Source organism: Oreochromis niloticus, linkage group LG6 (genome assembly GCF_001858045.2).
Source record: "Oreochromis niloticus isolate F11D_XX linkage group LG6, O_niloticus_UMD_NMBU, whole genome shotgun sequence".
Classification (NCBI taxonomy): Eukaryota; Metazoa; Chordata; class Actinopteri; order Cichliformes; family Cichlidae; genus Oreochromis; species Oreochromis niloticus.
The window spans coordinates 30972352-30995770 of NC_031971.2; the positions used below are offsets into that span (position 1 = coordinate 30972352).

A 23419-nucleotide genomic window follows, 5' to 3' on the forward strand; every position below is an offset into this window, starting at 1 on the left:
AAAATTATGTTTTGCAGTTTTACAGTAATGTCCTGACAAGAGGTTTATTTTGGATTTGTTGTGTCAGTGTGCAGTGCTCTCTGCTCTGGTGTCTTTATTGATATGAGCACTAGGAGGCATTAAAAACCAAGTCTTTAGCCTACTAAACTGTAGACACACTGTGTTAGTGAAGCCTTAAGCTCACTTGCATTTTTCACAAGCTTTCATTATTTACAAAAACACAGACTGTTAGGTATAGCCATGCTGTTATTAACAACAATATTCATGCACGTGCATAAAAACCCAGGCACAAATGTACAAAATGCTACACTCACTAAATTTTACCTGCTGTAGATGCAACCAAACATGTCCCCTGACCATAACAAGATGTATTAACCCAGTGAAGTGGTGTTTTGGATTGGTTGACCTTGCGTGGACAACCTTGGTCCAACAGAGGGTTGAATTACACAAAAAATGACAGCACAATTTCACGTACTTAATATGTGAAATAAGATAAATACAGGCGTTTCTAATTATTGAAAACATCTGTAAAGCACTTTTCTGCATTGTTTGTATGAAAAGTGTGATTTGATTTAAAGTAGGTCAAACTGAGAAAGGCTACATTGTTGTCTACCCCTCTTATTTTTGCCTGTTTGAGCAAGTGTGTGTGACGAGTATACATACATTAATTCCTATGAGGGGCCTACAAAGCACCATGTATACTGTTGATAATCATGGATGTTCATATTCAACAGTGAGGATTTTAATATTTTTATGTGTTTGGGCCTAAAAACAGGTTTCATCTTTGCTTTAAATGGCAGAAATTATGTTATTTAAAGAACAAATGGCAGACATAGAGGAGTCTTTGTCACAGGAAAGGTCAGTGAAATTAGTCATTGTTTTTTGGAGTTGTGGTTTAGTGGGTTCGAATTGAAAGTTCATTCCTCTGACTTTTATCACAAACACATCCTTCTTGGCAAGGAAGTCACAGACAAATCAACACATTTGGTGTGCATATGTGTACCAATAAATGTTTGACTGATAATGTGGTCAGAGCTTGTGAGGAGTCTTGTAAGTGTGATAAATGTCATCTAAGGCCATATTGTTAAAACCAGTCAGAAGAAAGTGGAAAAGTTAAACCATATCATTTTTAGGTCCAATAGGCAAAGTTATAAATGTATCCTCCTGTGCCTGAAGTACACTGTAACTACATTTGCAGTGGACCTGTCATGTGTTCAGTTATCTCTTGTCATATATTTACTGTTATCATTGTGAATACATATGGTAAGCATACCTTTTTTTTTTGTTTTGCTCTTCATTGTGAATCACACATCAATAGGATGTTAAATTGCAAAAACGCTATTCCTCCTCTTTTTTTTTTGAGCACAAGCTCATAATTTTTCACAAGCTTTGTCTAACTGCAAAAACACAGATTGTATTAATCACAGGAAATGCAAGTCCTCCACAGTTTTGGAAACACAACAGTTTGCAGCATTCTCGAGAAATATGAGGTCATCTTGCAACTTGACAAAGACACCACTGTGACAGAATGGATGCTATTAAAGCAGGCAGGAAAACACCAGGGAGCTTCTTCTGTGTATGACTTGGTCGAAATAGTAAATACAAGTAACCCAGATGCTTACTTCCACATCAACAAGGTGATTAAGCTGTCTCAAAAACACAGATTGTATTAATCAAAATATTCATGAACACAGACACAAATGCACAGGATACTACACTGACTAATCTTTGCCCACTGGACTAACCAGTGTTAGTGTTAATGAAGTGGTATTTCAGATCTGGTTAACGTTGTATGAACAAGGTTTTTGCACCAGAATGTTAATTTATGCAAATACAGGTAGCCATAGACATGAAGCTGAAACAGTGGTTGAAACAATGAGAGTGCAATTTCATGTACATGCTTAATAAGATGAAGACATTTCTTTTCATTACTCTTTGAGATGAACTCAGATTTGTTCCTGATAAGTTTAAACCAAACCAACGTGATCCGGGCTCGTCTTCGCTGGATTCACAGGGGGCACGGGAGACACAAGGTGATGCACTGTTTGCACAGCGATCTGTATTTTTGAATGTTTAAGGATTAGGGATGTGTTCTCTACAAGTGCCATCATCTGTTGCGTCATACATAATATCTGGCAAAGGAATAATGTAAATGGCAGAGTTATTAGTATAGTCATTTTGGTCCTCTGTGGGTGAATTTTCTGAATGTGCAGGAAGTTTGGTGAAATATATGTTATTGTCAGTATCAGTGGTTACACTACATTTGTTTGTTGTGGGTTCAGATGTTGGTGGCTCCGGTCGTTTTTGGAGAGTAAAGACACAAGAACTCTTCTTACTACACTTTGTCTTCTTATCAGCATCATTGAAGTCACAGCTGACCTGTTGACAAGTGTTAAAAAAAACAAATCAGCAACTTCTTATATGGTCTATATTTATTCAATCACATTTAATTTTGGACTTTTTTTCTTTTTTTAACATTTTAGGTTGAATGAGAACAATGTCTGAATTAGACCAAAACAAATCCATACATACAAACATCTCCTATTTTTTAAAGTGTTGTGAGTTTCCAGAAGTTACCTAGCTACCTAGTTAACCAGCGTGCTTTAGCAATGCAGTTAGGCATATTTGATTTAATCTGTGGATAGAGCCAAAATACAGATTTTCTTCTGATTATTAGTTTCTTTGGCAACCTCTGGGAACCATCTCCTGCTTATGATAGTTGCACTCTGTCATAACATAGCATCCAGATGGTGTAACGTATCATAATTCAGTCTCATTATATTCCAGCTTTTATATGTAAATCACAAAGACGGTTTTCAGGGTGATCTCCAGTTTGTAATTCATACCTCTCTTTTTTTGTCTTTTCTAAGGTGTGAAATGTTGCAGTAAACTTGTAGTTCTTCTTTTGAGGTTTGTTTGGACTTCCCAAACCATACTGCCAGCAGCAAGACAGCGATTAGACTAGCACCCCCAACAGTAGCATAGATGATGGTGCCTGATGAAAGCAAGACAGTTATCAGATCTTATTCATACAAACTCTTTAAGTCATAATATCAAACTAAAATTTACTTGTGCTACTTTTAAGTTCTTCAGCTGTAAAGTTTAAGGCTGTAGGACAGAATGGAATATTTCTTCATGTAAGTTTAGCTGTGATTCATTTTCTTAAGGAATGAAATGAATTAATATTATCATATATGTATATTTATTCCATTATATTTATTATACCTTTTGAAAGGTGTGTGGGCTTCAGGGTTCCTCCTTCAATCACTAAGTGTGTTGTGTGGATATTTTGATATGTCCATGTAGAAAAAACGTTGAGTATGACAGCTGTCTCAGTTTCAACAACTGTATAAGAAAGAGTGGTGGAAGAGAGATTCATATTTTTTTTACTTTTAATTTTCCCAAAATAATATAATAATATAATATAATAAAATAATAATAATAATAATAATAATAAATCCATTAGTCTTTTACCAACAAAATGTTATTTTACCAATAAATATCTGTCTTTCAAAATTGCATCATAAATATGATGCACATATTGTAATCTGATGCTGTTATATATACATAATGGACATTATTATGGGTCTACTACTGATTGATTACCCTATATTAATTTAGAGGAAGTATTTTAAAACAGTAAAACATAGTAAACATTTCAAATTAATACATTTGGAATCTGGAACAGTAACTAGTGCTAAAAAGAAACAACAGGAGAAACATTTAGCAGTTAATTCAAAATTCAACATTAGCTAGTATTTTTCTTTATAAAAAAACATTCGATACAGTGTCCATGCGCTATAAATAAAACTGGTTTATGATATTTGTAAGTCGTTATATTTGGTTTTTATTTTCATTTTACTTAGTGCGCCAACAAGGTTCTCCAGTATGACAGTATGATTAACAATTTTCAATACACAGTTCATCAATACCATTTTTATAGCTGTATCTCCATCCATTAAAATACTTTTCCATTAATGTTATTGTATGACCCGTTTATTTTGTTTTTTGTATGCGCACACACCTACGTATTTGTAGGAAAAACCCAAATTTACTATACAATGGTATTGGTATTGATGAATTGTGTATTGATAAAAGATAAAGAGAGATAAGACAATACACGTACCTTTCTTTACTGTAAGCTGTACCTTGGTATATGTGTCAAAAAAAGGCCTTTCTACTCCACACCAGTATTTCTTTGAGTCTAACAGCTGGACATGACTGAAGGTCACAGTGACGGATCCATCCCCAGAGTCCACCAGAGTTATTCTCCCTGACTCTGCTCTTCTGCCAGGTTCTACAGTAACCAGTATGTCTCCTGTGCTTGTACATGGATCTTTGCAGAAATACTTGTTGTTGCTCCATGCAATATTGTGCAAGCACTGGAAGGAGACACTCCTTCCTTCAAATCCCTCTACACTGATTATGGCTCCATCTGTTAGTGAAACTGCTAAAATTGATGATGATGAGATTTTAGATGACATATTGAATATTTTTGAATGAATTAAAATGTTGATTTTGGAAAGTCACTTACCATAGAAAAGGCAAGAGATGAATGAAATGGTTTTCATTGTGTCTGAAAAAGTGAGTTGTGTAGTTTTTTTCTTATTTTAAGTGTTCCCTTCAAGCTCTGCATTTACAACCTTGATTGTTAAAAACACAAGTGTCAAATATCACAACACAATACACAACTGTGCAGCTTGTCATGATTGTAATAGAACATAAACAATATTTAGTAACCAAAGATATTTACTGACACTTTCACAATATTTTACAAAATAATACAACTAGGCAAGTATATAACTAACCAACCATATGCACACAAAGCAGTCACAATGCTTACAGATGTGTCTGTTGAGTGATGGAGAACAGACTGTCTTCTGCAGGTTCTGCTTGAGCAAATTGTTCTAACTTTTAAAGGTTCTTTGGGGTGCGAAAGGAAGGAAATGACACCTACACAGGCTCATTTATAATGCTGACACTGTGACCTAAGTGGTGTTTTTGTACCATAGCTGTCATGTTTCGCTGTGTGGCAGGCAGGAAGTGGACCCAAACGCAAACTCACGGGGACTGAACTTGAACTCAAAAGAACAGCTTTATTGCTGTAAACAGATCACAAACAATACAAAACTAAACTGGGAAAACTAATCATAATGCATACCAGGAGACACGGGGAGAATCACACACAGCATAAGGGAGAATGCGACACAGAACTGAGGGAGACGCAGACATAAATACACAGAGGGTTAACGAGGGGAGTGGGAGCACACGGGGAACACAGGTGACACTGATAATCATAACGAGACAGGGCAGGAGTGAACACAACATGACGCATGCTGACGAGGGACTGTCAAAGCAAAACAGGAAGTGCACAGAGGTTCAGACAGGCGGAGAGAGGGAGGACAGACATAACGGGCTGGGGAAAACATGGAATAAAACACAAGGAGGGGAGACGAGGGCTCACAGATACACAGAGGGGCACACAGGGGGTAAGTCACAAGGGGAAATCAAATAAGAAACAACTTAACAGAGCAACCCAGGAACCATGGCCTAAATAAAGAACAAAATACAAAAATACATGAAAACTAAGAATGCTGGGCCAACATGGCCCAGGATCATGACAATAGCTGTTTATATTTTAAAAGGTAAAGTTTGCTAAAGCAGCCAATGGTACTATGGTCATGTCAGGCACAGAGTTCTGTCTGTGAGCACAGAAGCTTCACCTACCAGCTCATGTTGATTAAACTTATCAGTCCATAATTTCCCTCCACTCATACCTGCAGAAGCTTCATGCTCTCACAACATGCCCTACAATTTTAATATCCTCTGCTTGAAGTGAGAGGTGATAAAATAGCCCTTGTTTTTACATTATAAACATATTGCATAATTACATGTTGTGTCGATTTCATCAATCAGTTTTGCTATTTTTGAAAAAAAAGATAGAAAACTAATTACACTCCTTTCATATTACAACCAGACACTGAGGGTTTAATTAGTACAGTTAGAATTTTAAAAGAAAAAAAAATACAATTAGAATTTTAGTACTTTGGGGGAGAAAAACTAATACATTAAGTCTTTGCATTAAATAACAGAAAATTCTCTCATTTATTGAACACATTAAATAGCAGACAAGGAGAGATTTTTATCAGTATGAGTCATTGTCTCTTAGAGTTGTGGTTTACTGGTGTACGAACTGACCACGTCTCCCTTTGAGTTTTCCCACCAAACACATCATTCCCAGCATGTAAGTCACAGAGAAATCAACACATTTCATCAGATCTGCATGTGTACACCTGTAAATATCTGACTGACAAATGGTCACAGAGCTTATTCAAATGATTTTATTTAAAAAACAACTAAAGCAGAACTACTTTATAAACTAAAAAGATATTTTTATATCAAAATAATAAATATTCTACTACTATGTTTGCTTTTACCTCCTAACCCAATATCACGGAAAAGTGTGGAATAGACACACTGGCCCGCTATGTGGATGTCATGCATGCAAAAGTTGCAGTAAATTGCAGTACGAGCAGAGGGAGATATTTTCTTCAAGCTAAATGACAGTCACGGGAAAATGTTTAAAGAAACATTACTAACACATCTACACGTAAATACATATCAACCACCTACCTGGCATGGAAAGGGGCTGGAATGTACTTCATACCTTCCTTGGCCACTAGCGACCTATTGGCTTGAAATATATTATTCCCCCTGCTGCTGCTGGAAAGGTTTAATCACTAGTGTAGCACCGTTTCAAGTCTAATAGGGAACTTATGTTTCTACTTTAAATCTATGCCTGAGATATGCTGTAACTGCATTGGACCTGTCATGGCTTCAGTGATTTCTTGTCATGCATTTGGGCACTTTAACCTTTGGCACTTTAAGCTTTTTCAAAATAATATAAATAAAGACAACATTGCAAAATGTCATTTTACCAGTAAATGTTTTATTATCATCTTATTGTATTTTACTCTGCAAAAGTAAGTCTCCTATAACTATACATGGCATCATGAAACTGCGTATATGAAGCAACTATATTATAGCAATACAAAAGACAATAGACATATCTTTCTTTTGTGTAAGCTGCATATGTGTTGAAACCAGGCCAATTGGAGAAGTCATTTACCATTAAAAAAAAGGTAGGAGAAAGAAAGAAAACCAACTCTGTTCTTATTCTAAGTGTTCCCTTGGGCTCCAGTTTAAACCCATATTTGTTAAAAACAAAAAGTGTCAAATATATCAAATATTCGACTCATAGTCCACCTCTGTATGTGTCATGATCCTGGGTCATTTTGACCCAGCGTTTTGTGTTTCCTTGAAGTTCATTTTGTGCCTCGGGTGTATTCTGATTTTGGTATTCTGTCTCCTCCCCTTGTGCCCTGTTCGTGTTCTGGATTTCCTGTTTTATTCTGACGGTCTGTGTCTGTTGTCGTCGTGTTCAGCTTGTATCCTCAGGTCGTCTTGTGTATTAGAATCAGCTGTGCTCCCACCTGTATGTCATTACCTGGTCTCCTTGTTTGTGTGTATATATAGTGGGTGTCAGTCTGTGCCTGTCGTCGGCTCGTCTGTGTATCTCCGTGTAGTCTGCGTTAGTCTGTGTATCTCTGTGTTAATCTGCGGCTCTCTGCATTCTCCGTTTCATATGACTTCAGGTTTGCTCTTTAGTTTTCTTTAGTTTAGGTTTCTTTAGTCATTTGTCATTCCTCACTGCCTGTTCTGCCACTGCCACCTGTAAATAAACCCTCACTCATATCACCAGTCGGCTGCTTGCATTTTGGGTCCTCATTCATCCTCAACACGACTGCTGCCCCAGCCGTGACAGTATGAGCTTGTCACAATCACAGTAAAACATGTACATGATCCAAATAAATGTCTACTATATTAACAAATTCACTGGCAATGAAAAATACAACAGGGTCTCTGTAGATCGAATCGACTATAGCAGGCACAATGCACATAAATGTGCTTGGTGACTGGTGGAGGACAGATTCACTCCTGCAGGTTCTGCTCTTGCCCCCACAGATACCACAGTTGTGCTCATGCAAGTTTTTCTTACTTTTGAAGGTCTGGGAGCACAAACAGGATGAGCCTGCATTAGAGTTTCTTTCAAACACCTTCATAGCCTTTTTGATAACTGTGTGTTTTAACAGTGTTAAACAGAGTTAAACTCGAATTAAGAAAATGAAAACACAAAAGGTTTTTGGTTTTGTCTCTCCATAAAATACTTTAACAATAGCCTTCTAGCTTGTTCATGTGATGGTTTGGACAATGCAAAACAGCACCAATTATCTTATGCAGGAGCTTTAGCTTTCTTAATGCAGTCCTGCAATGGAGACTAGTGTTGTTGTTTTTCAGTATAATTGTTAGTTTTCTTTATATATGTAGGTAAGTGAGGGTCAGGAGTAGGTGGGATGTTGTTGTATCTCTAACCTTAGTTTAACATCCAGTCACAGAGAGTAGGAATCCCTTTTAATATATTTGTTGTCCTCTTCCTTCAAGGTGTTCTAAGATCATTGCGTCATACACCAGGTGCTCTGGTTTTTCATCATGTGCCAAATGCAAGGTCACTTCAGGCTGCTGGCTAAGACGTAGTCCCTGACATAACCATCCACATGTTTTATCCATGGCCTGTAGTTTTGTTGAGTGGCTTTTCCTGGGCAAAGCTCTTCACACAGGTACTCTGCTGCTGCCTCCAATATCTTTGGGCAATAGCAGCTGCAGGACATCAAAATTAACCTCTAATCTCATTTTGTCAAAGTTAATGACAAACCTACAGATGATTTTGATCAGTGTGTAGAACCAGAATGCCGAGAACTAACTGATGCTTCATTTTTTATACTCAGTGATCCCTTCAGTGAAGGGCTTCTCCAGCATTTCTCATCCATGTTTGCTGTTCACTGCAATCTGCTGCAAAAGCATAGTTTAGCCAGCTGCGTATCCACATTTTCACTGTCCTGCTCTTCTTGTGTGTGCATGTGTGCATAGGTACACAATTCAGCAGCAGGTCAAACTCCATTCAAAAGAATACAAGAGATAGGATATAGCGTCCAAGCTTCAGGTGCTTTATTTTAAGCTTTACCAACATATACCATTGAATTGGAGTGAAAATATATAAAACAAAAGAATACAATAGGAGGAATAAAAGCATGTATCTGTTTGATGATGCTTAAGGTAGATTGTATAGCCACTACTATAATGTGAAAGCAAAGAGAAGTGAAGCTAAAGCTTATATATTAAATATAAGAATACAACTGTGAGGGAAATATCAAAGTTTCTTTAAATTTCCTAATCTACTCTACAACAAGTCAAGGGGAGCAATAAACAACAAAAACATGTATATATAATCGGTCATCTTATGACTACATGACACGTGGTTACACTAGGAACAACCTAATAAACAAACTTTGGCTTTAGAACACAAACTCATCAAAATCGTGCAAAAGTATTAAAAGTATTAGTATAATGAATAAGTAGTATGATGATTTCGAACGCATAAATAAACAACAGAAAGCATTAAGTACAGGAACCCCTAAGCAAATGCACACTTGTCACATTAATAACAATTTACGTGGTCCAGCAGGGGGCGTTAAACTCAAGGCAGAATGGTATATATGTGCTAATCTTAATGACAATATTTATTCAAATGCTAATGATTAGAACCATCAAGGAATTCATAACATTAATTAATGCTTCTATCTTAAATATGATCACTCTATCTCCGTTAATGTGCTACGTATCACAGGCCTTTAAGATAGCAGTAATTAAATCATTACTTAAAAAGCCATTATTTGACCTAACTCTTTTAGCTAATTAGAGGCTAATCTCCAACCTTCCTTTTACAATATCTCAAAAATTACAGTTGTAAAACAGCTAACTGATCATCTGCAGAGAAATGATTTTGAAGAGTTTCAGTCAGGTTTGCAAAATCAGCAGAGAAAAGAAACAACATTAGTGAACAAGGATACAAATAATATCTTCTCACGGCCTCTGACAGTAGACTCATCTCTGTGCATGTCCTGTGACACCTTAGTGCAGAGTTCGATAATGTTGACCCTATTTTATTACAGAAATTATAGCACAGAGCAGTGGTTTGAATCGAATGAATCTAACAAGACTCAATTTTTTAAAGTCATTTCAACTCTAAAGCTATAGAAACAATATCAACAGTTTCATGTACAAGCTTAATAAGATGACAATAGATACAAATCATATCTATGAGATTAACTCTGATTTGTTCCTGATAAGTTTAAACCAAACCAACGTGATCCGGGCTTGTCTTCGCTGGATTCACAGGGGGTACGGGAGACACAAGGTGATGCACTGTTTGCGGGGCTCTCTGTATTTTTGCATGTTTTAGGATTAGGCGTGTGGTCTCTACAAGTGCCATCATCTGTTGTGTCATACATAATATCTGGCAAAGGATTCATGTAAATGGCAGAGTAAATGTCATAGTCATTTTGGTCCTCTGTGGGTGAATTTTCTGAATGTGTAGGAAGGTTGGAGAAACATATGTTATGTTTTCTTGTGTGATTTCCACAAGTGCCATCACCTGTTCTTTCATATTCAAAAGCTGGCAAAGGAGTGATGTAGATCCCAGTGTTAATATCGTAGTCATTTTCCTCTGCTGGCGAATGTCCTGAACATGCAGGAAGTTTGGGGAAAGTGATGTTCTCATAGGTGCAAAGGGGTTCAGATGTTGGTGGATCCTGTCTTTGTTGGTGAGTACAGGCAGAGGAACTCTCAGATGACTTGTTACTACACTTTGTCTTCTTGTCAATGGCAGCATACCCACAACTGCCCTGTTGAAAAGGAACAAAGAAAAAACAACAGCACATTCTTATATGTCCTACATTTCCTCATTCACATTTAATTCTGGCATAACGTGAATTATTTTTATTTTGTAGATTGATTGAGTACAGTGTGCAACAAAACATGTAACATTCGGAAGTTTTGTAAATCTTTTGTAAGTGTCACGGGACCATCATGAACAGAGCTGCCAAGATCTACCTCACCCCAGCTCTACTGTTAGGACACCCACGTGTTCAAAAGCAACAGAGAGAAAATGAATTAATTAAGTTAGTTTAAAGACAGAAACAATAAGGGAAACAGCACAAAGTGGCACACCTACAATCATGCTCAGAATTGAATCCATCCAATAGAAAAGTGTGTTTTCAGTCTGGTTGTGTGTCAGAGAATTTATTGGACAGGATGTGTAACTTAAGTTTTTTGATTTTCCAGAAATTAAAGAGGCACCAATATATTTGTTTTTATCTGTGAATGGAGCCAGAATACCAGTTTCTTCTTGCTTCTTTGGCAAGCTCGTTAACCATCTCCAGCATTTTGCATTGTATTTAGAGCACAGACATGAGTGGTATTTTTCTTTCCATCTAACAGTATGTTAGTTGTGCAGTGACAAAATATAGAATCCAGAAGTGTAAGTGTCTCGTGATTTAATATCATTATACCTCTGTATATTCAACCCAGAACATTAATACATGCTTCATTTGTTTAATAGTGATTACTTTTAGAGACACTTTGCATAGTATCTCCAGTTTCTGATGCATACCTCTGTTTCGTTTGCATTGCTGAGCTCAATGCTGCTGCAGTAAACTTGTACTTCATGCTTTGAGGCTTTTCTGGACTTCCTGAAGCATACTGTCAGCAGCAAGATAGCAATCAGACCAACACCCCCAACAGTAGCACAGATGATGGTGCCTGATGAAAAAGAGAATTATCAAATCTTATTATCTTATTCATGCAAAATCTTTAAGTAATAATTTCAAACTGAACTTTACCTCCACTGATTTTAGGTTCTGCTTCAGTAGTAAAGGCTGTAAGACAGAATGAAATGTCATTGCATTTAAGTTATTCAGCAATTTATTTATATGTAGACTGAAATTTCATTTTGCCATCTTCATTATACCTGCTGACACTTCTGTATGTTTCATGGTTCCTGGTCCAGTTGTGAAGTGTGGTGTGTTGATATTTTGAAACGTCGACGTGGAAGAAACATCAGGCACGAGAGTCGTCTCAGTTTCAACAGCTGTATAACAAAGAACGGTAGCAGAGGTATTGAGATTATTGAAATTTTACTTATAAATTGTTCCTTTAACACCAAAAAATGTCTTTCATTCATATTATAAGTATTAGTTTACAGTTTTCAGTTACTTTTAAACAACTAATACTGATGTATTCACAGTTTTATTCCTTCCACATGGTGTTAGTTTTAACTTATTTGTGCATTTAGAGTTTAGTAGTTTTATACAGTGGATCACCAGCTAAGTACTAAATCCCTTAATCAAGTGATGATTGACCAGAAATAAAGGTTGAGAGGCTGTGTAACAATTAAAAACAGAACACAATGATTCACAAATCTCATACATCCATATTTTATTCACCATAGAACATAGAAAACATATCAAATGTTTAAAATTATACATTTTACAATTTCTTGAAAAATATTAGCTCATTTTGAAATTGATGACAGGAACATTTTAAACATGTTGAGACAGAAGCAACAAAAGGAAAACGCACATAGTACTGAAGCACTAGAGGAACATTGCAGCTAACTCAGCAACAGGTCAGTGACATGATTGGGTATAAAAAGTCATCTTGAAGAGGCAAATAGAGTAAAAAGGCAGCGGTTCACCAGTCTGCAAAAACTATGTCCATGAATTGAGAAACAATAGGAGAATATTGTTCCTTAATGTAAAATTGTGGCTTGTTACCAGCACTCAGTTCAAAAGCCTGCATCGTTGTTAGTGTGGGGGTGCATTAGTGCTTTGATACTGGCTTAAGGCACCATCAGATCTCAAAGTTAGATACAGATTTTAAACCAACATATGCTCCGATGAAGACAACGTGTTCTTCAGGAAAGGCCTTTCATATTTCTGCAGAACAATGTTGAGTTGGATGTTAAATTTATCACAACAGTATGCCTTCATAGTTGAAGAGCTGAACTCACTTGCCTGCAGCCCAGGCCATTAGCCAACTGAAAACATTTTACACATTGTAAAATTAAAATTAAATTAAAAGACTCAGGACTGTTGAGCAGCTAGAATCCTGTGTTGGATAAGAATAGAAAAACGTTCCTCTCCCAAAAGTCCTGCAGCTGGTCTTTTTAGTTCCTATATGTTTAAATTTGTTGACACGTGTTACTGTCATCAAATTAAAGATGAGCTAATATTTTTCTTAAAAGAGCACCTTTTCTCAGTTTAAACATTTGATATGTGTTCAAATGTAATTAAAATACCGATTTATGGGAGTTGCAAATCAGTGGATTCTGCTTTTATTACATTTTAACAGTGTCCCAACTTTTTTGGAATTGGGGAGGTCAGTGTTCAATTCCAAAAAATTCCTTGTGACTCATCAAACATAAGGAGCTCCAGCCATGTCACAAGACAAATATACTGGGAGCCACAGGATTATGAACTTTTATAAAAGTTACAAAATGCACTAAAATCAAAATCATATTTTTCTCATGTTTTGATTGTTGTTGTTTAGTACTGGCAAAAATCCCAAGTATGCTAATATTAATAATTATGAATAAATAATATTGTACAAAACTTAAATTAAATTAACTTAGACACAGCACACCACTAATGTGGAACATTGACTTCATGAATGTAGATAAATATATAAAATAATAATTAATGGTATTGATCATCTTTCATCAAGATAAAGGGAGATAAAGTTAGATAAGACAATACACGTACCTTTCTTTACTGTGAGCTGTACCTTGGTATATGTGTCAAAACCAAGCCTGTCCACTCCACACCAGTATTTCTGTGAGTCTGACAGCTGGAGATGACTGAAGGTCACATTGAAGGATCCATCCCCAGAGTCCACCAGAGTTATTCTCCCTGACTCTGCTCTTCTGCCAGATTCTACAGTAACCAGTTTTTCTCCTTCGCTTTTACATGGATCTTTGCAAAAATACTTGTTGCTGTTCGATGCAATTTTGTGTTTGCACTGGAAGGAGACATTTCTCCCCTCAAATCCCTCTACATTGATTATGGCTCCGTCAGTCAGTGTGCATGCTAAAAATGTTCATGTGACAAGATTTAAAGCATCAAAATGAATGTTTAAATGAATTAAAATGTTGATTTTGGTAAGTCACTTACCATAACAAAGGCAAGAGATGAATGAAATGGTCTTCATTGTGTCTGAAAAAATTGACGACGTTCCCTTTGGCATTTTCAACCCTAAACAGTGGTCAGATATGTCCACATGATCCACCACTTTACACCTTGTCATGAAAGCAATTGGTATTTAGTAAGCAAATATGTTCACTGACACTTTCACGATGTTATTAAATAATAAAACGAGTGCAGAACGAACCGGCCATGAGCACACAAAGCAGCCACAATGCACACACAGACTAGATGAGGGGTTGAGGACAGACTCACTTCTGCAGGGTCTGCTTGTGAAAATGTGACTAATATGATTAATCTGATTAATCTGACTAGCGAAGGTTTGGAGGGGTAAACGGAAGGAAATGACACCAACGCAACTTCTTTTATGAGAGATTCTTTAAACTGTGTTTCTGACAGCAGCAAAGACATAAGTTGTGTTGTTATATCTGTTTACATTATAGAAAATAACGTTTGCTAAATCAATTATAAAATTTTCATTTGGGTAAATGACATTTGTTGTGCTGACATCAGTAGATTCTCACATTTTTGCATGTATGTCTCACTTCAAAGGTGGATCAATCATTAACCAAAAAAACTTTACCTGTAGAAGCTCCAAGTTCCAAAAGTGGTGCCATGCTCAAAATTTTAAAATAACCTAATTAAAAGGAGGGGTGATAATATATCCATTACGTTTCATATAATAGGCATATTGCATAATTTCTTTTAATATTGTGGATTTTGTTAATATTATTTGAGGAAAAGTTTTGATATTTTAAAAAACTGAAAAATTTCTGGGAGACAGTAACTAGACAGATACGTGTGAAAGTATTAACAATTTTCCTCATTAACTCTTTTCTGGAAGACATATTTTTCTGTAATTACCATCCTTTCACAATACAACCAGACACTGATGTTTTAATTAGTACAGTTAGCACCTAAAAATATTAAAATCCTATCTCAAAGTTCAGAGCCAAAAACAAATAGGCTAGGTATTTACATTAAAGTCACAGAGAAATCAGATCTGCATATGTACACCTGTAAATATCTGACTGATAAATGGTCACAGTGTCATGGTCTGGGTGTGTGGATGTAAAATTCTACTGGAATTCCACTGGCCCATGGGCAGGGCCTACAGCCTCCCTCACCTGGAGCTGATTGAGGCAATTAGGTTGGAGATTTAAGCTCCTCACTGACACTGCTTCCTTGCCAGTTCGTCAACAACTCTTTGTTGGTAACCAGGCCTCACGCTTCATGTCGGTAATTCTCAAGTGCTTTGCTTACCTTGTGTTCTAGTTGCTCCCGGATATTCCACAGCGCTGAAAAACTCATCCTGTAAATCTGGTTCACCTGCCTGCTTTTTGGAATTATCTCCTTGCCTCACCTGCCTGCCCTCCTGCCCTCACACTACCACAGAACCAGCCGACACACACCACCAAACCCACCCGGTCAGCACCACCTCTTCTTCAACGCTTCCGTCTCCCACCTGCACAGTAAGACAAAGAAATTCATAGCCTCCAATCTCTCCAGAACTCCTCACTGGTTACCATTTTAACGCCGCTCTCCTCTCTTCCACTGCGTACCTAATCACCAGTCCAGCTCCCGTTGCTTTCTTGGACCTGTCACTCTGCTTTTCCTCCTCTCTCCAAACCAAGACCCCATGCCCCATTTATCAAGCCTTAAGTCAAGTGCCACTGTAAATAATATCCTTGTCCTGGTTAATAAAACACTGTTAAAACCTTTCCTCAGCCTCCGCTTTGGGTTCTCTGAATGTGGGTTCAGTTTTGGTACTCAGCCTCTGGCTGTTCTGTGACACACAGAGCTTATTCAAATTATTTTTTTAAGGCCCAAGGTATGGGCCTCCAAGGTATGGAGGCCTATCTCCCCACCACCACCGCTTCTGCTCCGCGGCTGCTGAGTGACCCCTCATCTGGGGCTCTCCTCAGCTCTTTCCGGGAGAGTGGCACAGTTGCCCCTCCGTTGGTTTTCCTTGGTCTCTTGTGCTCTGAGGGCCTCTGGATGTCTGGGGCCTGGATCTCCTCCATACCTGCTTCATGCCCTGGAGGACGGGGCTGTGGCCCCCACACCCTCTAGCAGATCATTACATGAAGGAACCTTTTAAATACAAGCGCGCTCATGCTCACAGGTGTACACACAGGTGCTCACAGACACAAACTACACCCTTTTTGGCTCCTACCTCAAAGCACACTGTGCGCTGTCCATCCTACGTGCTGCACCATAATATTCAGTATTTAGTATTTTGTGTTATATTCACATAGATTATCACGATGATGTTGTTTATTATATTGCTCTGTTTTTGTTTTTTTTTTGCTTGTTTTCTCTTTTTTCTTTCTCAACAGGTGATCCAGGTGATTGATATATGTATTTTTGTCTGTTTTGTTGGTTTTTGTTTTTTGCCCTTTATCATCGTTCCTCTTCCCCACAGTTTTTCTTTCCCTACCTCTCTTTCTTTCTCCCTTTTCTTCCCCCAGTCATGTCTGTCCCGTGTGTAGCAAGTGAAAATAAAATAAAATAAACAATAAAAGCAAAAAAAAAAAAAAACTAAAGCAGAACTTCTTTATAGACTAAAGAAGATATTTTCATATCAAAATAACAAACATTCTACTTTTTATGTTTGCTTTTACCTCCCAACCCAGTATCACGGAAAAACGTGAAATAGACACATTGGTCCACTGTGTGGGTATCGCGCATGCAAAACATGGGGTAAATTTCAGTAACAGCAGCCTAGGGTTTCACACCCTAGGCCTCAGGTCGATTTTCAATTTTTTAAATTGTGTCATCAACTCTGTGGCTGTATGTTCTGGACACGGGTGATGAGGAGGGCTAGGAGAGAACGTCCATATGCTCTTCGTGACTTCTCATCTGCTTTCAACACAATGATCCCACAGACACTTGCTGATAAATTACTGACTCTTGGACTGAGCTCCTCTCTTTGTAACTGGGTTCTGGACTTCCTAACCAACAACTTTTCTTGTTGCGTTCAATTCCCTCTTTAGACCAAGAATGTAACAGCATTAAATGACAGAAAATCTTGTTGTTTTTTAAAGAACAAATTAAATGGCACACACAAAGTAATCTTTATCTTGAGAAAGCTCAGTAATATGGGTCATTGTCTTTCAGAGTTGTCGTTTAATGGTTTAAGAAATGACTGTGCCCCCCAATGACTTTGTCACCAAACACATCCTTCCTAGCAAGTAAGCCACAAAGAAGTCAACATTTTGTAGCAGACGTGCATGTGTGTACCAGTAGATGTCTGACTCATCGTGTGGTCACAGTGCTTACGAACATTATGTTCTTTAAAGAATCCTGAAGCAACACCACTTTATAAACTAAAAGTATATTTTCATATCAACAAAAGTTTTAATAATTTTTGTTTCCTTTTGTCTCCTTATGAATAATCCAACCAAAATAATTTACACCTATGCTGCATTATACTGCACGTATGATACACAGTTATATTTTATGTCCATCTAAATAATCTGCATACAAACATGTAAAGTCACTCTTCTATTTGCTTTCTGTAGGTTTAAGTTAACTGTGCGATGTGACAGCAAGTAACAGACAAGCTAAATGAAACAAATGTGACCTAAGGCCACATTCTGTAAAGGCTGCTAGAAGAAAGTGTAAAGGTTGAATATACTGCTTGTGTGTCGCACCATCATTTGGTATGACTATGATACCACTTTGAATTTGCGTTTAGAAATACAACCTTTAAGTTGTTAATCATAGTTCTTTATGCTGTTGTTCATGTTTCTAATGTCTCAGCTTATTGTTTATGATATAAAATCAACTAAAGGATCCAAAAAGAATTATAGTCAAATAGTTACTTTATTTTATGTAAAATTCAAAGAAGAAAATAAGCTGTCAGGACAAAAAAGACTTCTCAGTCCATGGTTTGAGGTTCCTGTGCCTGGTAGATGGCAGCATATTCGGAGGTGTAATTATCATCGGTCTCTGGAGCAACATCTGAATCAAAAGCCTGCAGCTCCACTGCAACCTGACCAGATGCAACATCTGTATTCTCCTCCCGATGATCACCCTGTGAATAAATCACCATTGAAGCTATTTTCTGAGCAGTGAACTTTAATGTTTGAAACAGCCTTTAGATATGGAAACTCAGTTTTAAAATAGTTGAATAACAAATGGTCACTCACCTCACCCTTGTTGTCTTCATCTCTTTTCGGACCTTTTGAGATAAACAAGAAGATTTGTCATGTACCTGAACAATACCCTGCCATGGAATTATTATACTTTACTGTTTCTAAACTTGTGATACTAGCCTGTGTGACTCCGCCAGTGTCCATAGAAAATAACAGGGATGATGGCACAGACCAGAAGAGCTAAGCTCCCTGAGACAATGATGACCATTGTGGTATCTGCAAGCAACAAAAGACTTCTCTTTAGTTTGGAGAACAACAAGTTCATAAAACAAATCAAGACAATTGTCCTAAACACATTTTAAATCTTCTCATTTTTATGGAAAAAAAGCACTGATCAATATCTTGTGTCATGTTAAAGTTTATTTCTGTTGATAATATTCCTTGTATTCTAGGAGTAAAGTTACTTTTATGGTGTACCACTTTGCCAAAGTTTATGTGACAAATGTGACAGTTTAGTTAAAACTTTAAATTTTCATTTGTTACATTTTTTTTTAATCTATGACAACATTTAAAAATTATCTCAGGAGAACTACAAAACATGACATTTTTTATACTGTGTTGTTATCTATTTAACAAAACCTAAACCAAAATGGAGAAGCACTGTGTGAAAAACTAAGCAAATGTTTGGTGCTTGCATGGGAATTAAGAAGGAAAGCAGTAGCCAGGTGCTGCTAGTGTAAGTGGGACTACCTCTTGCACTAGTTTTAGTAGTTCGCAGGTCTGTCAGGTATTCACCTGAATGTCCATAAGACTTCTGGAACTATGTCCCTTAGACAGATGAGACCAAAGTGGAGATGTTTGTCATGTGAACAGTGCCACATTTGGTGAAAGCCAAAAACCCAAACCACTAAAACAATTATTATATTACAAGTAAAATTTAAAGTTCTATCCATTCTCTTCCACTTATCCTTATCAAGGTCGCAGGGGGCTGGAGCATATCGCAGCTATCATAGGGCAAAAAGCAGGGTAGACCCTGAACAGGTATCCATCTGTAGCTAGATTGTGAGTACCACAAATACAACCATGACATATGCACCATGAACACATCAAAACAACGAAAAGGAGAAAGTGTAAGCAAGACTGTGGAATGTCATTATTTTGTTATTACTGAGGAAGTATCTTCATGCCATCAGTTGGAAGCAATGCTATGCTGCAGCACACAAAAAATCAACTTTGGTGTATGTACAAATCTGAGTCAGATTAAACCATTCTTATCCAGAGTTTTGCTATACATACATGCTGTATTTGCTGTTGTTAAACTTGCTATCAGATCCATGCGGCCTTGAAATACCTGTGAGTCGGGATGCTTCATGTCTGTTTCTCTTTCCATCTGAGGGTGAAGATGGTGCTGGTGATTGCTCGGTGCTGGATGTAAAGCTGTCATGTGAAAGAAGTGCTGTTTTGTTTGGAATGATAGTAGTGGAGGAAGGAGATCTGGGAACAGTGGAAGCTTTGAGAGGAGAGGACGCAGGCAGACTGATGAGAAATAATGCTTGTGGGGTCATGTGACACTGTTATTAACTTTGTTAATAAAGAATTTAATATACATTTCAGTCTTAATTTAGTTAAGTATTGCAAATGCCAGCCACATACTGGTGGGCTCAACATTAGCTATTGTCTCCTCCAGCCTATCCACAAATTGATCATATGAATCTTATTTTTGCAAGACAAAGATTTTCATTGGTTTTATAGTCCAGCTGTGCACAAAAATGGTCAAATGATTACATTATGCTAACCTACAGTTAAAACCTTAACCTTAAAATGGGTCATTTACCTGCAGGAAACTTTACCTACCTTCTACAACTATGAGATTGATTTCCTGATACAACACATTCAAGGTTTTCTCCACACCACAGCGATATCTCCCTGTGTCCGCTTTCTCCAGCTTCTTTATAGCCACATTGAAGACTCCATCTTCTCTGGCATTGTTAATGCTGTATCTCCCTTGACTTACGACAGTGGATCGCCTCCTCTCACTCTGAATGAGAATGCTTTCACTGGAGCAGACTCCTTTGCAGAAATACATGCTGTTGTGTTTGGCACCGCTGTCTCTGTTCCAGCTACCGGAGCAGTGGATGGAGACCTCACCTCCAACACGGCCGCTCACCTCCAGCACTTCTGAGGCCTCCATACCCACAACTGCAGTTTGACACAAGAAGGCCTGGTTACAGCTTAACACTGGCTCTAACCAGCATACAAATGTGGTGAACACAAATTATATTTCTTGCTGTACTGACTTCTTTATCTTCTCATGCATTTTGATCTTGGAAAACCATTTCATTTCATTCAAAGTGAAACTTGATGTCCACATGACACCCTACTAACCTGCTCAGGGTCATCTTTATACTGTTTGTTTTCTCTGAATGCTTGTCTTCTATCTTTCCATTTCTCCTCACCCCAAATGGTTCAGGCTTTTTTCCCTCTGAGTCTAACACTGCTGAGTTTCTTTCTTTCCAAGGGAACCATTCTCTTTAGCTTTACCTTATGATATAAAATGCCCTGAGAAGAGTGCTGCTTTGCTATAGAAATAAGATCAGTTAACTGTTGGTTTGAGTCAAGGAGATTATAAAATACAGTTAAATGTCATTACAAGAAAGCACTGTAGACTTCTAATCTTTCAAACATTCTCTGCAAATTAGAAAAAAATTGCATCTCCATGCAGGGAAGAGGCTAAACAAAGAAACCTTTTATTTCACAGCCAGAGTTAAGTATCCTCAAGCATGAAAACATTGATGAAAAGATAAACAGTTTGACTCTGAGGATTTCTGCCAGACAAGCTCTCTGATATTTGTTTACTATTTTGAAAGGGACTATTTTAACCCAAACCATGATTCTTTCAGAAACTTAATCAAAATGTGACTGAAGACTAAATTTTTAAAAAAAAAATTAAAAATACAGACTACTTCATATTTTAATATACCTGCAATTCATCGCATTGAAATAACAACATTTTCCCACTCTATTAAAATATTATGTTGCCATTTCATTATAAATATGTAAGTAATAAAGTTAAAAAAGCATAATTATTAATAATTCTATGACTGCAACTTATAATTAATATAACACGAAAATTATTACACCAAACATCTTAGCTTACTCTCTTGTTGTACATATCAATTTAAGATGATTTTAAGATGATACTATAATAAGAGTAGTACATTCAACTATACTGAATAAGATCGCTTTTGATGGCTTAACATTATGATTATATTGTATGCATTGCAAACAATCGCAAAATTTAGTTTTTATCTTTTTTTAGAGTTTAAAAAGTCACTGCAGCTGCATTACAAATAAAAACCAGTTAAAGTCTATATATCATATTAGACCAATCTTTGATTGTATTAAGAATAGCCTCATAATTCACATAAATTCAATTAATCAGATATTCATTAAAAGTAAAATATTCTATCTATTTTAGAAATTACTGGAGATGACCTGACAATTTCAAAACTGCTCTAACAGATCAAAATGATCCATTTTCATTTAAGAAAACGCCATGAAGATAACTCCAAAAATTATTAACCTACACATATTGCATTTATTTCTTCACTTCACTTCATGCATAAGTACACATTAAAAATAGAATATAGCTTTTACTGATTAAAACAAACGTCTCTGGATAAAATTGATCAAAACTCACCTGAGAAGCAAAAAAACACAAGGACATGAAGGGGCTTCATTTTGTTATCCGAGTAGAAAATAAGGTAAGTAAAAAAAATAAATAGCGCAGCAGAAATGTCTAGCAGTCTGCCTCAAATTAGTCATCTGATTCACTGCTCAAAGATTGAGTAAAGCTACAAAGCTGTGATTGTACCAAGAAACGATTGCATCTTGTTTGCCTTCAGCTCCTGTCATTATTAAATGGGCATGATGTTGTTTGACCGTCCCTCTTTAGCTTAAAAAAAAGAGAGAAAGAAACAGGGAACATACCATATGGAAGCTTTCATCAGTCTTCTAAGAAGAATTAGTTCATGACTCTTTCAGGGTATGAACTCTTCACCACTGGCTCTTCCATTTGTTTTAGTACATATAGTGCATGAAGCTCAAGGGCATCAAACTCAACAAGCAGACTCTGCTGACCATGTCACGGGTATCAGAGGACAGTCTGAGGATTCTTTCATATTGCAAGGTAGCCATTCAAACCACAGTTATATAAGAAAATACTACTTGTGTTCATTAAAATACTCCCAATGAACTCTCAGAAACTAACTGAAATGAGGAGGGGCCGATCCAAGGCATCTTCTTGGCATTGTTATCTCTATTATTAGCTTAAAAACTGAAATGCTGCATCTTCTCAATATCTCAATATTATAACTTTATTAGGAAATTTACTTATTATATCTTTGTTTTACAGACATTACCTTGAGTGAACCAGGGCTGCATGGCCCTTTTTATTTAGCCCAGATTAGTCCTGCATGTTGTGAGCAAAATCTGTGATGTGCAATGTATAAAACTGAAATAAAGATATGACTTTTAGGAAGCATTGAAGTTTTTTAACGTATGTCTATGCTTTATCATGTAATCTGGTAAAACAGACCAAAAACACTAAATAAACAAATTAAATAACCTATTACTAATACTTTTATTGAATTAGGACAAATGTTAACATCCTGTGCAGAAATACATGGGTTCAATAAATAAAATGACATTTCCTTTTGTGAAATGGTTATCATGTGCATATATTGATAATAAAGAAAGCATTATTCAGAAATGTCATAACTAGTCCAGATTCTGAATAAAGGCCCTAAATGAACAACATCAGGATGAATATCAAGTTCAAAATGTAAATGAAAAAAGAAGCAAATCTAAGTACTAAACACTGCAGGTGCTGTCAAGCCTGCCTGGTGATGTTGGTTGGTGGTTTGTGCAGAGTGTGCCCTACCCAGCACCATCTTTTCTTCCTGATTTCTTCCTCTATTGGGAGTTGAGAGGTTCTTTCCCATAGGTTGATGTTGCTGATGGTGTCTGACCAGTAAATGTGGGGGTTCCTTCTGAGACAACTATTGAGGAATGTCTGGATTTCTTTGTTTGAGGTTTATTTTGTCTTCCAGGTGTCATCCCTGTACAGCAGTACTGACTTCACGTTGGATGCCCAGATGTTCT

The 23419-nt window shown here is 36.9% G+C and overlaps 3 protein-coding genes across 9 annotated transcripts; all 3 read right to left on the bottom strand.

Annotated features, from left to right (window-relative positions):
- Positions 1–734: 734 nt before the first annotated feature.
- On the bottom strand, positions 735–5460 carry LOC106098569 (CMRF35-like molecule 7). Of its 5 annotated transcripts, XM_019360353.2 has the most exons (7): positions 4844–5458; positions 4535–4643; positions 4127–4450; positions 3226–3345; positions 2847–2995; positions 2262–2379; positions 735–2132 (listed from the first exon to the last, which is right to left on the bottom strand). In XM_019360353.2, the coding sequence occupies exons 2-7, from the start codon at positions 4569–4571 to the stop codon at positions 2074–2076; spliced, it is 807 nt and encodes a 268-aa protein (XP_019215898.1). In that variant the 5' UTR covers positions 4572–4643; positions 4844–5458; the 3' UTR covers positions 735–2073. The 5 variants fall into 5 exon arrangements, with proteins under 5 accessions (XP_019215898.1, XP_019215897.1, XP_025763699.1 ...); XM_019360352.2 differs by having other exon boundaries at positions 735–2379; positions 4127–4447; positions 4844–5460; XM_025907914.1 differs by having other exon boundaries at positions 735–2379; positions 4535–4576; positions 4844–5459.
- A 3591-nt stretch (positions 5461–9051) lies between these two features.
- LOC106098570 (CMRF35-like molecule 1) lies at positions 9052–14419 on the bottom strand. 2 transcript variants are annotated; one of them, XM_013274265.3, is made up of 7 exons: positions 14344–14419; positions 14127–14251; positions 13719–14042; positions 11927–12046; positions 11799–11834; positions 11570–11718; positions 9052–10802 (listed from the first exon to the last, which is right to left on the bottom strand). In XM_013274265.3, exons 2-7 carry the CDS (start codon positions 14197–14199, stop codon positions 10224–10226), a joined length of 1281 nt encoding a protein of 426 aa, XP_013129719.1. In that variant the 5' UTR covers positions 14200–14251; positions 14344–14419; the 3' UTR covers positions 9052–10223. The 2 variants fall into 2 exon arrangements, with proteins under 2 accessions (XP_013129719.1, XP_019215309.1); XM_019359764.2 differs by having other exon boundaries at positions 14127–14416.
- Positions 14420–17976: 3557 nt separating this feature from the next.
- LOC102075757 (uncharacterized) lies at positions 17977–22647 on the bottom strand. Of its 2 annotated transcripts, none has more exons than XM_005454826.3 (6): positions 22247–22647; positions 20111–20455; positions 19608–19766; positions 18437–18532; positions 18311–18342; positions 17977–18195 (listed from the first exon to the last, which is right to left on the bottom strand). In XM_005454826.3, the coding sequence occupies exons 2-6, from the start codon at positions 20445–20447 to the stop codon at positions 18040–18042; spliced, it is 780 nt and encodes a 259-aa protein (XP_005454883.1). In that variant the 5' UTR covers positions 20448–20455; positions 22247–22647; the 3' UTR covers positions 17977–18039. The 2 variants fall into 2 exon arrangements, with proteins under 2 accessions (XP_005454883.1, XP_005454882.1); XM_005454825.3 differs by having other exon boundaries at positions 21957–22647.
- Positions 22648–23419: the final 772 nt, after the last annotated feature.

Coding starts and splice junctions, on each gene's coding strand:
- LOC106098569 (XM_025907914.1), bottom strand. CDS start 4,571: ATGAAAACCATTTCATTCATCTCTTGCCTTTTCTATG. Junction 3,346..4,126: donor ACAGCTTACAGTAAAGAAAG/GTACGTGTATTG, acceptor TTTCTTATACAG/TTGTTGAAACTGAGACAGCT. Junction 2,996..3,225: donor GCCCACACACCTTTCAAAAG/GTATAATAAATA, acceptor TGCTTTCATCAG/GCACCATCATCTATGCTACT.
- LOC106098570 (XM_019359764.2), bottom strand. CDS start 14,259: ATGACAAGGTGTAAAGTGGTGGATCATGTGGACATATCTGACCACTGT. Junction 11,835..11,926: donor ACATACAGAAGTGTCAGCAG/GTATAATGAAGA, acceptor TCTGTCTTACAG/CCTTTACTACTGAAGCAGAA. Junction 10,803..11,569: donor GCAATGCAAACGAAACAGAG/GTATGCATCAGA, acceptor CCTTTTCAACAG/GGCAGTTGTGGGTATGCTGC.
- LOC102075757 (XM_005454825.3), bottom strand. CDS start 21,996: ATGAAGCCCCTTCATGTCCTTGTGTTTTTTTGCTTCTCAG. Junction 18,343..18,436: donor ACACTGGCGGAGTCACACAG/GCTAGTATCACA, acceptor TTATCTCAAAAG/GTCCGAAAAGAGATGAAGAC. Junction 18,196..18,310: donor ATGAAGACAACAAGGGTGAG/GTGAGTGACCAT, acceptor ATTTATTCACAG/GGTGATCATCGGGAGGAGAA.